The sequence below is a fragment of the Leptinotarsa decemlineata genome, unplaced genomic scaffold (genome assembly GCF_025532065.1).
Source record: "Leptinotarsa decemlineata unplaced genomic scaffold, Ldec_3_MD MMD2_P_RNA_scaffold_2, whole genome shotgun sequence".
Lineage (NCBI taxonomy): Eukaryota > Metazoa > Arthropoda > Insecta > Coleoptera > Chrysomelidae > Leptinotarsa > Leptinotarsa decemlineata.
In genome coordinates this window covers 5,591,037-5,606,140 of record NW_027412529.1, presented here as the reverse complement: position 1 = coordinate 5,606,140, position 15,104 = coordinate 5,591,037, and the positions used below count along the sequence as shown (strand labels likewise).

Here is a 15,104-nt window from a genome sequence, read left to right as displayed (position 1 = left end):
GTTCTAATATTTTTTCAATACAAGGCAAAGTGTTGATTGGTCTAAATTCCCAGGATTAATTTGTGTTAGGGACTTTCTGAATTGGCACAAGGACACTGGTCTTGAGCTCCTTTGGGAATCTGCCAGTGCTCAAAGATGTATTTATAAAATGCAACCAATGCATGTCCTATAACACCAAACGTTTTTTTAATAAGTTCAGTTTAATGAAAACAAAATTTGTCTCCGATGGGCAATGCACAAAACAAATTTCATCTACAGAATGGCCAATTCAAAAACTGAAAATTCTGTTAATTTCAGGATATAACGGTAAAAATCAATCAAAATGCTTCATTGTTAAAAGAAATGAGTCTTATTGACAAAGTTATTGTAGAAATAATATAATACAAAATAGAAGTATTACAGAATAAAATAGGCGTAAAAACTCGACTATATAAAATGTATAAAAATAGCGTGAAAAATAAGAAATGAATGTTTTTTACCCCTTTTATCACAGAAACATACAAAGTTTAATTTCTCATTTTTCATGATCTCCTACCACGTAATAACGGCTACATTAATCAGTTTATTTATGAAAATAGCAATATTCAGACAAAAAAGGAATTCAGATATAAAAATATTTCTACATAAAATTCCCCCAATGTATAAAATGCATAGTTTAAAAATGTATCCTTTAGGGCATTCTTAAATTTAGTACATACAGATAAGAAACGAAAATCTATTGGCAAGTGATTTTTTGGCGTTGTATATTACACAGTTCTTTATCATTATGCTTCTGGAAATAGGTAAGAGGATCACGTCGATGACATGCCTTCAGGAAGTTGAATTGATTGCATGACGAAATCTTTTATAAATCAAGCATAATAGCAAGATAAATATACACTGAGGTGTTCAGAGTTTTATATTGATCTCTTGGCTTTGCTCTGAAGATACTACGCAAGTTTCAGTTTAGTAAGAACTAAGAACTGCCCTTATGACATATACTTATACTTTATTGTCCAAGAAAATACAATGTTATTGACAAAGCTTGTGAAAAAATATGCTATATATAGCACTTTAAAGAATAAAAGAAAAGAAACAATTCAAAAACACAAATACCCAGAAACCCAATTTGGCAAAACTACGTTCACATATCTAATAATATAACAATAGAAAATAAAATTCAACAAAGTTTGTAAACAAAATAGTTTGTATAAAAAAAAGTCCCTTTCAAAAAGTGTAAGTAACAAATATACACAATTTGAACGTAAGTTCACATGTCATGGCAATAAAATAAGATATATCCCAGTATAAAATAGAATTTAAAGTATAGGTGTTAATATAAACAACAAAAAAAACAACTTTATTAAATCACAGCAAAGTTCCATTGTAATATTCATCAAGATTGTAGTACGATTTAGTTGCAAGGGCATCTTTAACAAGAGTTGTGAACTTTTTATAGCTTTTTTCCTTCCTAATTTCGTAAGGTATGTGATTATACAGCTTTTTACTTTCATAAATTAAAGAATACTTTGTCTGGCTTGTTTTTGGAACAGGAAGATGTATTTTATTTTCAGTTTCTTGCCGGGTTATGTATTTTGTATGTTCCGGAGTTCCAACCATATTATGTTTTTTGTAAATCAGGCAAACAGTTTCAAGTATGAAAATAAAGTAACAGTGAGAATTTTTTTCTCTCAAAAATAATGGTCTGCATACTCCACACACTCCCATCTTACATAAGTATCTAACCGCTCGCTTTTGCAAAACACTGAATGAAAAAGTAGTTGACTGCAAAATCCCCAGAAGGCAACACCATATCTCAGGTGGGACTTAATCAGGGAATGATATACCATTTTTGTTGTGGATGAACTCAGTTCATTTCAAATTATTCGAAATGCATAACATCCTGATGCCAATTTTTTATTTAAAGCTGAAATATGTTGATCAAATTCTAATTTGTTATCCATGAAGATTCCCAAGAATTTGGATTGGTTTTTATTCTCAAGAATTTGTCCATTCAAGTATAAATTGTTAATATTACAGGTTTGCTGCATAAGTGCACAAGTTTAACAAGGCCTTTAACACCAACAATTTCAGGTATCTCTCAAAATATCTTATTGAATAACCCTGACAACAATAATTTTTACCAATATTGTATATGTGTAATGTTGTCCTTCGTGCTTAAAAAATTTGGTGGTAACTATTTGTCATTCAATAATAATGAAGCCCTATCTGAAACAATAGTTTTGATGACTTGATTTCTTAACAAAGCATTTACCTCTGGAGTCTAAAAGTAGCCTCAGACAGTACAAATTATGTTGATACTTGACTTTGACAAAAATAAAAGTTCTGTAAAATGTCTTTTCTGTTTCTGTCAGCACATAAATAGATTTCTGTAATTCGAATCATGTCAAAATGATTTATTGAAACTGTCAAAATTTTTGTTGATTTTGTTTTGTTGATTTGATACAATGAAAATTATAATAAAAATGAAATCCCAAAAAGGTTAATGAAAAACTTGATTTTGTCTGTGAAAGTGTTAAATTATTTGGATATTCAGTATTATTGTGATATTCAAAAGTTAGACCAAATGCAAACCTGATTAACAATTTTTTTTCCACATATGCATATTCAGCACTGCCTTGAGGATTGAAAAAAACGCTGCCACAAGTGTATTATATCTGAGGGGGCTACTCTGAAGAGGACAAAATAGAAATTGATGAATAAATAAATATTTTTTGCGACAAATGAAAATTCACCTTAGTTTTTTAACAGACCTCATAACTAATAAGAGAATTAGGAATTCATCAAATCAACAAGTATTTAGGTTACCCTAATGTACAAACGTTCATTAAAAATAAAATACATAATGTAAGTGTAAATACAAATTAAAAATAAATTAATAATAAAAAAATATATATATAGTTATGATAATATCAATAATTTATAAAAGTTGAATAATTGAAAATAAGAAGCAGAAAAAAAAGAAATAATATGGAAATCACAAAAAATAAATAAATAAAACTTTAATAAGTACAGATATAAATTCATACATATATATTAAAATTTATTATCTTTTTTGATATGCTGCAATAAGGCTTGTTTGAAAGGGTGATTACTTTTGTTGTTTCTCAAAGCACCAGGCAGTTTATTGAATTCTACTAATCCCCTGAAAAGATACAGATGCACTCATACACATTATATTGAAATTTATTATCTTTTTTGATATGCTGCAATAATGTTTCATTAAAAATGTGGATACTTTGTTGTTTCTCAAAGAACCAGGCCGTTTATTAAATTCCACTAGTCCTCTGAAAAGATACAGATGCACTCATACACATATTAAAATTAATTATCTATTTTGATATGCTACAATAACACTTGTTTTAAAGAGTGATTACTTTTCTTGTTTATCAAAGAACCAGGCAGTTTATTGAATTCCACTTGTCCTCTAAAAAGATACAAATGCACTCACACATTTATTTATTTTTTTTATATGCTGCAATAATGCTTGTTTGAAAGTATGAATACTTTGTTGTTTCTCAAAGAACCAGGTAGTTTATTAAATTCCACTAGCCCTTTGAAAAGAAACAGATGCACTCACACACATATTAAAATTTATTATCTTTTTTGATATGCTACAATAACGCTTGTTTCAAAGTGTGATTACGTTTGTTGTTTCTCAAAGAACCAGGCAGTTTATTTAATTCAACTAGTCCTCTAAAAAGATACAAATGCACTCATACACATTTATTAAAATTTATTATTATTTTTTTATATGCTGCAATAAGGCTTCTTTGTTTCTCAAAGAGCCAGGCAGTTTGTTAAATTCCATTAGACCTCTGAAAAAATATAGATGTATTCATACACATATATTGAAATTTTGCATCTTTTTTGATATACTGCAATAATGATTGTTTGAAAGTAGGATTACTTTTGTTGTGGCTCAAAGAACCGGGCAGTTCATCAAATTCTGCTAGTCCTCTGAAAAACAGACTATTCATTGCTTGTACTAAAGTCTATTCAAATCCAAGATAGAGTGAAACAAAACAAAATCGAAGCATGATGTTCACGTGATCGCCCAGTGTCAGATGGAAAGGGCAGCGTTCATTGGTGAATTCGCCTTCTTGGTATGAGTTCGGTACCAGCACAGGGTTGTAATCAGTCGTTTGCGTGTTTGTGTGGCGTGCGTTATAGTATATTGTTTAAAATTGTTTTCCAAGATGTCCAGTACAGACACTGTTGATGACACTGTGAGCTATCCTCTGAGTCCAGCCAGGAAACGATCCAAAAAAAGACATTTGAAAGTTTAGACGAAAGAAATTATTTTAAATGTGTTCAAGAAAGAGATGGAAGAAATTGAGACGTCGACGAAGTCGTATCGAAAGTTTCCGATAAAATTGGAGTGTGTTACGCTTCGATTTACAAACCGAATACAAATCAGAATTTTCAAACCATTATAAAATCAATAGATGATGCTGATAAACATGCAATCAGAAGGAAAGTGCATGAGTACTTTTTCAGAAATGAAATTCTCACGATAGACAAAGTACTCACAGAAATAAATGATAATGTTTTATTGCCAAGTTTTAAGTGGTCAACATTCCATAAAGTATTGAAACATTTGAATTTTGTATGGAAAAAACGAGGGCGCAATAGTTTATTATTGGATAGAGAGGAAATTGTGTTATGGAGGAGAGAGTATTTAATCAAAATTAAATATTATAGGGAACAACAGAGAACAATTTATTATATGGATGAAACCTGGGTTAATGCTGGTCATACTACCCCTAAAGTATGGGTCGATGAAACTGTGACCTCGTCTAGGAGGGCCTTTCTAGATGGACTATCCACCAGATTAACAAATCCATCAGGTAAACTTATATTTATATTAAGACCTGCCTCAATCTCAATATATAAAAAGTAACCCTCGCATTTGTTTTATTTACTTACATACCTCTTCATAATTTCAGGTAAAGGAAAACGGCTTATTATTTGTCACATCGGCAATGAGAATGGGTTTGTTGCTGAAGGGCTGTGGTGTTTCGAGTCGAAGAAAACTGGAGATTATCACAAAGAAATGAACGGTGAATCTTTAGAACAGTGGTTTTCCAAAGTTCTACCCCATCTGGAGGATAATGCTGTGATTGAAATGGACAATGCACCTTTATCATTCGCGACGGTTAGAGAAGATTCCGACGTCTTCAAAGAAGGTTGAAATCCAAAATTGGCTGCGATTAAAGAATATTAGCTTTGAAGGCTCAATGCTAAGAGTACAGCTACTAAAAATTGTAGATGAGATGGCAGCAGGCCAAAACAAAATTGTCCTTGGCCTACCTCCATACCACTGCGAGCTCAATCCCATTGAGTTAATATGGGCGGATGTGAAGAATTTTGTAGCTCAGCATAACACCACGTTCAAATTTGCATATCTCAAAGTACTTTTTGATGAGGCTTTAAAAAGAGTCACAGCGGAGAAATGGGAGAAGTGTGTTCGGCATGTGATATCGGAAGTCGAGACTAAGATGTGGAAGCTTGATAACATAATAGAGGCACAAATCGAGCCACTGATAATTCAGATTGGTGAGGATGACACTACAGATGAAGAGACAAATTCATCCAGCTGAATAATTTTGATTAATATCCCTTTTGATTTTACATAAAATAAAAAGTATCAGTAAAGAAATAATTATGTCTCTTTTCATATAATGCTTGAGTGCGCTGTGAAAAATCCAATGATAATCTTTTTATATACACATATTATCTGCATTTTTCCCGTTAAACTACAAAACTTGTGCATTTCACTCGTTATTATAAAAAGTTTTCCTAAGTATGATATAGCATTTGCGATCAACAAAATGTTGGTTCTGAATATGGCCCTGGCCAATTCTTGGGATTTTCAATATCACGTGCGTAGGGAATGTCAATGTTTACATCCACTCTATCTTGGATTTGAATTTGCTTTAGATACATGGAAGCATATATTGATTCTAAGGCCATATTGGCGGACTTCATTGTTGACTTATTGTTGAATTATTGGAATACCTAGGTTGAATACCCTATATTATTTTGAATGTAAAAACCATACTTAGATAATATGATCTGTTTGAGATTGATAACCGCTGAAGAGAATCGAGCATAGTCTTTGCATCTCAAAATTATATGCATACCTGTTTTGCAGTTTTTCTAATTGACTTAATTTTGATTTAGAAGATACAATAATGTAGCACAGACGTCAAAATGTGGCTGAATTATACAGTTGTTAATTGTGACTTTTGAGTTAATACCAAGATGTGGGATCAATCTTGAAAATAGGAATAATTTTTTCAAGATTTTTTGTATAATAATAATCATCATGCCTATCATCAATCAATAAAGGTACTTACCTTACAAATGAAGTTGGGATAATCTTTTCTCCATGTTCTGTTCCACATCGAAATGGTTCAAGAGGCGTCGAGGGTAGAGCGAAATTGTAAATTCTGTTATACATATCTATGTAATTATTTGAATATGAAGGAAAACACTTTCTCTTGAGGCATTCGTCTTTAGCAGGTGTTAATTTCTGTTCTTTATATTCAGCCCAATTTTTTGGATACAATGATTTTTTATGAACAGGAGATGACCTTCTACGATTTTTTCTGCCCTGATCTTCTGGGAGACCGATTTTCGACTGATAGAATCTGTGCGCCGATAATTGCGACTCTTGATCTCCCTTCGTTTGAAACGTTTCGCCCGTTCTGTCAATAAATAATATCACTACATATTTGAAGATAAGTTGAAAGAGGTATATTTTCAGGGAAAATTAATTTTTGGGAAAGGTTTTGGCTTTCTGCTACTCCATCTTTGTAAGTTTTCCGCATTTTTTTTGTATAAAGTTGGAGAAGTAGAAAGCCAAAAACCATTCTTTACCATATTTGAAAATATTTAATGAACCACCATATTCAATTTTCGAAACGTGAATTATACATACCTGAGGATAAGGATCTGGACCGGGGTCTCAAACTGACAGAACTCATTGTTCTTATAGCTTCAGCAACTAGTTGTTTTTTCAGGATTTCTTCAACTTCTTTTTTCTTTATATCTTCAATTTCCTGAATTACAATTTTTGCTTTTTCGTCAGGATATAGAACTGAAAAAATGTGTCGAAAAAATATTTCTGTGAAATTCTGCATAAGAGAAACGGAAATGTGTTACAAATCAAAAAGGCTACCTGGTAGCTATATATCTCTGAATTTAAAATTTTGTACATAATATAGTATGTTTGGGAGAAATTATTTTTCAGAAACAATAAACGAATGATAGAAATGGAATTAGGACAGAAAAGGAATACTTCTTCATGAAACGTGCGTTGATATACTACTATTTACACAAGCAACTTAATTAAAAACCTCCTGGGATAACAAAAGACCTCTGTTGAGCTAGCAGAACCACTTTGAATTTTTATATTTATTTTTAGGTTAATTTTATAGACTATTCCAGAATGTTTTGTTCTTCATTTAGTGAAGATATTGTGGGTTCTGCTAGCTTTTAGGCTCCTATTGCCCTCTATCGCCGATTTTTAATGAGTTATTTTTTTTAATCTCTGGGTTCTGCTACCTAACTGTTAAGATGGCAGAACCAGATCGAAATCCTTCACTTTTTGCAAAATTTGAACTTGTAATAATTGATAATGAATACTTATTGCCTCTTGTTTGAATTGAATACTGGGTAATTAACTCAGAGACCAGCGATAGTAAAAACCGGAAATAATTTTTTCAAAAAATTCTTCAAGGAATAATTTTTGCTTACCACTATGGTAAAAAAGTGGGAGGAGAAATGAATAAGCTTGGTTCTTGAAAGAAGCATGTAGCTCTCTCACAAAATTCTTATAGACGTGAAAACACTACAATTTATTTAATAATCATTCTCTTGATATATGTGCTATTTTTACACTAATAGGATTGTCAAGTATGTGACAAGAACAAACCACAGATAAAGCTGACCAGCCAAAAGATTATTCTACCAAGGTAAGATTTACTTCACACGCTTTTCTTGTTGAAATTGAAAAATACAATCCCCTTCTCAGGTACTTAAACAATAGACATAAAATAACAGAAAAACTCTGGAGTTAACATCACAATTTAAATATTTGAAAATATCACCAATATGGCATTAAATCCTGGTAAGTTCAATTATTATGCAGGATTATTTCAATTGAAAAGGCCAGATACGTTTTTGAAAAAAAGTGATTTTTATGTAATTCAATGTTCACATGTTTGAGAGTAGTTGTTACTTGGCAACTTGGCAAAAGTTTTTATTGAGGTTCATTTCTTTGGAAAAATTCACACAGTTTTTTTTTTATTTAAAAGGAGAAGCAGAAAGCAAAGAGTTATTTCAAAGTTTCTTGACGTTTCTGTGGAAAATAACTTTGACACAGTTATCTTCGGCCGTGAAAGTTTACATTCTTTGAGAATGATATACTGTTGGTAAAATTATTTGAAAGTGTAAACAAGCAGCCAACTAACCTTTCTTGGATTTTTTCGACACATTTTTCTCAGGCTTATCCTCACTGTCAACCTTTTCATCTTTTGAAGTTGTCTTATTGGTTGTCTGCTTGGTATATGCCTGTAGCCTCTTTTTTGCAAGTGCAACATTTTTGAAACTTGACTTGATAGGAGTATCATTTTTACTCTCATTTTCTTCCACAACAGGATCAGGATATTCTGCAGACAACTGAGTACTGTCCGCAGTGTTATCTTCTTCACCTTCACTCCAATGCGATGCTATATATTGAGAATTTTGAGAGTTGTCAAAGTCAGGGCCTTCGACTACCCATTCGGAGTACCAGTTGTCCATTTTCAAGTATGTAACCTCATTTTTTCTTCAAGAGAACTAAAATTATAATATTGATATCTTAACGCTATCGAATACACCTGAAAAACGCTTACCGAATTCTCTTGATTAAATAAAATTGCAAAAGTGGAGTGTGATGAAATTGTATTTTATCACCATGTAAGAAATATTCACTTATGCCTAGCAAAATCTAAAGATAATTGAAAAAGGTACTGAAGCAATTATTCAATTACAAGCAATATAATCAATTGAAGAATTCCATATTCATTTACTTCACATTTTATTTGAATTATTATTATCTATAAATTGGTTTTATTAATAAATACTAGGTAAAACCAATTCACCAGAAAGTCACTTCCACCTAGATGTCAATTGTCAATCAATCAATATTTGGTGATATTTAGGCCGATTTCAAGCGACCAATGTCTCCACTCACCATAGGCGAATAAGGCCTATGATGACCATAGACTAACAACCAGAGTATAGTATATACGAAGTCAATTCTAATGGCATAAAAGCCAAACACGTAGGCAGTTTCTTTGTATGGCACGGACGGCGTGGTATAATTTGTAATCTGATTCAGGGTATTATCCTAATATATAAATGTTTCAATATAGTACATCTTTGTATAGTCCTAATTTCATTCTCAAATACATCATTATCGAGAAAGTCAATTTTTCAGATCGGTATGGTTTGAAAATATTTGTTCTCAATGTGGAACTGGAAGATCCATACAAAATGAAATTTCAGTTTCAACTTGATAAACGCCATTTTTCAAATTGATAATTTCGATCTGCAAGTTTTTTGTAGAAAAAATAAAAACAAACAATTTGATCTTTTCTAGATAATATTCCTTAATTATACAACCACGTTGAAAATTAACCGCTGATGATATCAAATGCCAATTGAGAACCGAGATCGACTTAAAAAGCATATGGAATATGATGGCATGAATGCATGCTCTCCGTGAAACACTGTAATGTGTTATGTTTGTGACACTAAACAATTGCGGCGAAAAATGCATAGACGTATCCTGTAATAAATCACGTAATAAATTCACGTGAGTATAATTACCGTTACTAGGTGGTAGGAGATCAACATGAAAAATGAGAAATCAAACTTTCTATATTTTTTACCACCTTTATTATTGAGAATGGTTATTAACATTGTATATCCAGAATACGAGGCAAATGACCAAAGCAATCGATGCTGTTGACACCCAAAAAATACTGTTTTATTGTATATAAATAGAAAATGAATTAAATGAATTAGAATTTTTTCATTCATCACTGAAGAATTTACATATATATATATATATATATATATATATATATATTATATATATATATATATATATATATATATATATATATATATATATAATATATATATATATTATATATATATATATATATATATATATATATATATATATACATATATATATATATATTACATGCAAAAAAACTTATCGGACTAGTCACAAGGCAATAAAGAAAATTCAGAAATATACAATTTAAAATATAGAAAATATACAAACAATCAGATTAAAATTCTCTACAATATAGCGTCTAAAAACTCTCGATGGTGGTGGTGAATATATCAATCAATGCAAAAGCGGAGTTCAAAAATCTTGTTCAAAAAAAAGTTTGTGCTCTTCCACTCAACCAATTGTTTTTTGTTTGTGCAGTTGGCTAACTTGATAATGTTAACATCACTAAACAGTTTTGACGTTTTGCTTAACCTTAAAAATTAGTTAAAAAAGGGCAAAGTTCAAAAAATATTTTCTTTCGTTTTGTATTATCCAAAAAGTGTGTTATTTCATTGTCATTTTCCTTAACGCAGATAAATATGTCTTGGGTTACAAATTATCCCTTCACCTTATTGCAAAAGTTTTGTATGAATGTAATCAAATGTGGTCCAATTCCAAGTCATCTAGCCTTCATTATGGATGGAAATCGTAGATATGCTACGAAAACCAACGTGAAAAAGGCAGAGGGGCATTCAAAAGGATTCGAGAAATTAGGTGAATGTCTTCAATGGTGCAGGGAGTTGGGCATAAGGGAAGTTACCGTTTATGCCTTCAGTATAGAGAATTTCAAACGCAGTAAGGAAGAGGTTGGTTCAAAATAAAATACGAGGAAAATGCTCAATTCAACAGCTAACTATGAATCTGAAGTCGTATCTTGGCACTTCAGTCTACTTTTCAAGATACGGTCAGTCAAAACTTGAAAATGTGAAAAAGTCATACTTCAAGAACTTTTGGTGATAAAAACTCGTAAAATGGCACCTGTTTTTCACTATTACATGGTGGGGACTTTCATTCGACCATGGGACTTTCATTCGAACATCTCAAATATTCTATATTACAGAAGTCAAAGTCAAGAAATGAAAGATATGTTGCCAAATTTCAAAAATTTTTCTAGCAAGACAAAAGGATTGTCGCTTTCTAAAAGTTTTGTTCTTATTCATTATTGTGTAAATGGCATTTTCTTGTCGGTTCAGCCTTCTTTCAAATAAATCAATTATTACATATAGTGACTTTCTAAAATATACATTTTTTTTTACTACATAGAACGTCTGTCTGTTCAAAAGTAGATCAGAGCGCCAAGTCTTGAGACATCAGAATCGTTATCATCTGTGCCTGCACAAGATGTTGAAATGAATGTTTACCAAATATGAAAAGAAAAATACTCAAAATAAATATTTCAGGTAGACACTTTAATGCAATTGGCAAGAGAGAAATTTCAAAAAGTATTTGAAGAAAAGGACAAGCTAAAGGAAGAAGGCGTCTGCATTAGAGTTATAGGAAACTTGTCGTTGCTCCCACAAGATATAAGGAAACTCATTGCTGAAGCAATGCTGCTCACAAAAGACAATAATAAGTCGATATTGAATGTAGCATTCTCATACACTTCCAGTGATGAAATAACTAACAGCATCAAAGAAATAGTGGACGGGGTTAATCAAAATTTGATCGACGTTGAAGACATCTCAGAAGAACTAATATCTAATTGTTTATACACACATTCAAGTAGTAATCCTGAAGTTTTAATAAGAACTTCAGGTGAAGTAAGACTAAGTGATTTCCTTCTGTGGCAGGTTTCGGAGTCTGAAATTTTTTTCACCGACGTATTGTGGCCAGAATTTTGCATTTGGCATTTGTTAGGTTGCGTTTTCAAGTACCAGAGGTCTTATAACTATTTGAAGAAATTTGATTACCAGTATAAAATTGAAAAACCTTTGACTAAAAAAGTACAGTCATTTGTGGATCAACTAGCTAAAAAGAGGTTTGAACAGTTAGAGCTCTATGCAAAATCATAGCTGACTGAAATCAAAAGTATTGAACCGTCTTTCTTCATTTGATGAATGTGCATTCCAACTCACAATAGGGTTTATAGGGTGAGAATATTGGTATCTCCAAGCTACTGATACATTTGTAAAGAATAGGTATGTATTTCTCAATAAGAGTTTGGACCTTTCCAGTTGTTGCCAAAAGTTACAGTAATTTGAGTTGTGTTACTTCTATAATCTTTAATTCAGTTATATGCAGGAACACAACTGCTAAAAAAATTGCTGTAATTTCCATGTCTTCCGAAGGTAGGTTCAAACTCCAATGGAATCATCACAAAAATAACCCAAAGGATATCATATTTATTAAGAAACTTACAGTTTATATAAGAGAAAATGTCAAAACATTTTAGTAATTTTATTATAAAAGATGGATAAAACCTTGGTATAATCCCTGATTTGATTTTTTGTCAAAACCAAAGAAATGGTTTGATTAGTCTTGCATACGTTTCGAGTAGACAAATAGATGAATCTATTGGATCAATCAATGGACTCGGCAGTATATTTAAAACTGGGTTTAACGATTAAGTGAGGCGAATGTAACATAATGTTAAAACAAAGTGTCGGACCAAAGTGCGTTCATTTTAAATTCCACTCCGCATAAGCAACAACTTATCCGTGACTCAAGACAGAGTTATGTTTCTTATTTTCAACAGTTGACGGTTACGAATTCTATGCCAGTTTTTGAAAGTTTTCTTGTTTGGTTAGGCATTAAGTGTGTCATCTATGAAATGATGCACTCCTGCATTGCCATACTCAATCTACAAATTCAGGTAAAGAATTCATCTGTGGTGTGCTATATTGTACTATTTGTCTTTAACATCCTAATGCCCTTTTTTTATCTCTACACATACAGAAGGGAAGGTTACATAACATTAGTAGTCAAAATAACAATACCTATTGAGGTATCAAGCATTTATGAGAGTGAAATGCCTATAAGAAAGGTAATAATCCAGATCAGTGAAGATTGGCACCTTTTCCCAGGAGCTAATCCATAAGCGAACAAAAAGCAAGATCCAGACAATGAGCTGGCTTTTTCCAAAATGTGTTCATACTACTAGTCAGAAACAACTCCTTGTCATTTTCTTCAAATTCTGTTCCAGAAGATTATTCACATTCGTTTCTTATGGATATACCAATACCTTACTTTTGGAGAACAGAATTTATACTTTTGTACCAGCACTAGAAGTTGATTATATCAATAATATTAACAGATTGACATCCTTATCAACAATAAAGGTATTACATGAATCAGCCTGTTCAGTATCAAATTTAAGTTTATCTTTAAAATTAACTGAATCTTGTTTTGGAGTAAACAAAGGAATTTTATTTAGTTGAATATAGCACATTTGATGTACAACACATCAAAGATGTGATTCAGTTCAATCCTGTTCATAGAATAATTTATGACTCTACACTCTTATAGATTTTGGTCAATTTTGTATACACGTGAATTGATGTATTCGTACAACCTGCTGGTGTACTGGAGTCAGCATTATGTCATGTAGTGTCCACTGTAAATGGTCCCACTTTCATTCGCAGGGCATATAGATCATCAAAAAAATGCTATATATTGTCTGTTGCGCAATTACTTATGTCCAAACATTCCAGAAGAGAGTTGATGAAATTATTATTAGATTTTCATCATGAATTATATTGAGGAAGTTTGATCTCTAATGAATATTTCATCAACTTTCCACAGTCAAGATTTTCAGTGACAATCTTGATTGCAATATGATTATGACAGAAGTGAATGCTCTGTGTCAAGAATCTGGAAATATAACCATTAAATGTAGCCATACAATTTGTTTTTGTAAAAAATCCAACATGTAAAATAATTTAATAGTTTTTATGCATCTTTCACTCTTTTAGATGCTTCACTAGATTTAATATTGTAAATAGTAAATCTGAAGTATTTTCAGTACATTCCAAATGGTAACCAAAACATTATTTCAATGATGAAATTCACATTTGATTATTCATTTTTATATTCATACAAATTCCAGTGTTTATATATAGTGACAGTATGGAATTAAGGAATTTGTACGGACTAAAATAATCTTATATTTTCCTTTCTCAGGTGGGTCACAAAGGAAATGGCAACTATTCAACCTTTCAGTAAAACAAATATTTTTGAAATATGACCTGTAGAACTTTGGAATCTAAATTATAGGTTTATGTTTATTATTATTGATATTTTATCCGTGTATTTGTACATTATTTATTTATTGTTATGGATGAATAATCATATATATATATATTTGAACAAAAAATATTGTTTCATCATCTTTACAGAAATAAATGACATCCATTCGTGGTTTCAATTTTTGAAATATAACACAAAGATCGAAGCAGACCGCAATCAATCTACTTGAATAATTTCAGCATGATCCTACTACTGGATGAATGAGAAACATCTGCGAGAGGTGCATACGACATGCTCCGGTTTACGTGAAAACACCTTACCCCTTGCCTCTAATGTGAACCTACAACTTTGTAAGTATGTGTGGCATATACCCGCTAGAAAAAAACAACCAACCCAGCTAATGGCGCGCAGAAAGCTGAAACAAAGCATCAGGCACCTGTTTGGTACTCCAGGTTCCATTCGACCACGATCTAATAGCCCAGATTTTGTTATCTCCAACACCATACTTGTTAAATGAAATAGGGCTAATTCTTTTCCAACAAATTGATGGATATTGCCGTTACTACGTGGTTAGTATATCATCACGAGGAAATTTAAAGTCTCATTTTTCATAATTCTTTTTCACTTAGTTCCGAGAGAATGAAAGTCACTTTTCAGATTTTTTTTAGTATTATAGAATGTTTGGTACAAAAGTTATTATTGACCTGTTGTTTTTTACACCATATGATTGTAAAATCTGTAATGTATATCTGATATCAATTAGTGCATTATTTTCAAAAGTGAGGTTTGTTGGGAACAA

The 15,104-nt window shown here is 31.5% G+C and overlaps 2 protein-coding genes across 2 annotated transcripts in view; one reads left to right on the top strand and one right to left on the bottom strand.

Moving 5' to 3' along the window:
• LOC111514198 (uncharacterized) overlaps positions 1-6,611 on the bottom strand; it is a 41,883-nt gene extending 35,272 nt beyond the window's left edge. Inside the window, 1 exon segment of the mRNA XM_074182223.1 lies at positions 6,363-6,611. Within this exon segment, the coding sequence (XP_074038324.1) occupies positions 6,363-6,466 (104 nt within the window). The 5' untranslated portion in view covers positions 6,467-6,611.
• A 3,931-nt stretch (positions 6,612-10,542) lies between these two features.
• On the top strand, positions 10,543-14,483 carry Dhdds (Dehydrodolichyl diphosphate synthase subunit). Its single transcript, XM_023170431.2, has 2 exons — positions 10,543-10,926; positions 11,521-14,483. Exons 1-2 carry the CDS (start codon positions 10,660-10,662, stop codon positions 12,130-12,132), a joined length of 879 nt encoding a protein of 292 aa, XP_023026199.2. The 5' UTR covers positions 10,543-10,659; the 3' UTR covers positions 12,133-14,483.
• The last annotated feature ends 621 nt before the right edge of the window (positions 14,484-15,104 follow it).

What these genes read in the sequence shown, in the direction of transcription:
- Dhdds (XM_023170431.2), top strand. Translation starts at nt 10,660, where the DNA reads ATGTCTTGGGTTACAAATTATCCCTTCACCTTATTGCAAAAGTTTTGT. An exon ending in TCAAACGCAGTAAGGAAGAG is followed by an intron (nt 10,927 to 11,520) that starts GTTGGTTCAAAA and finishes TAAATATTTCAG; the next exon opens with GTAGACACTTTAATGCAATT.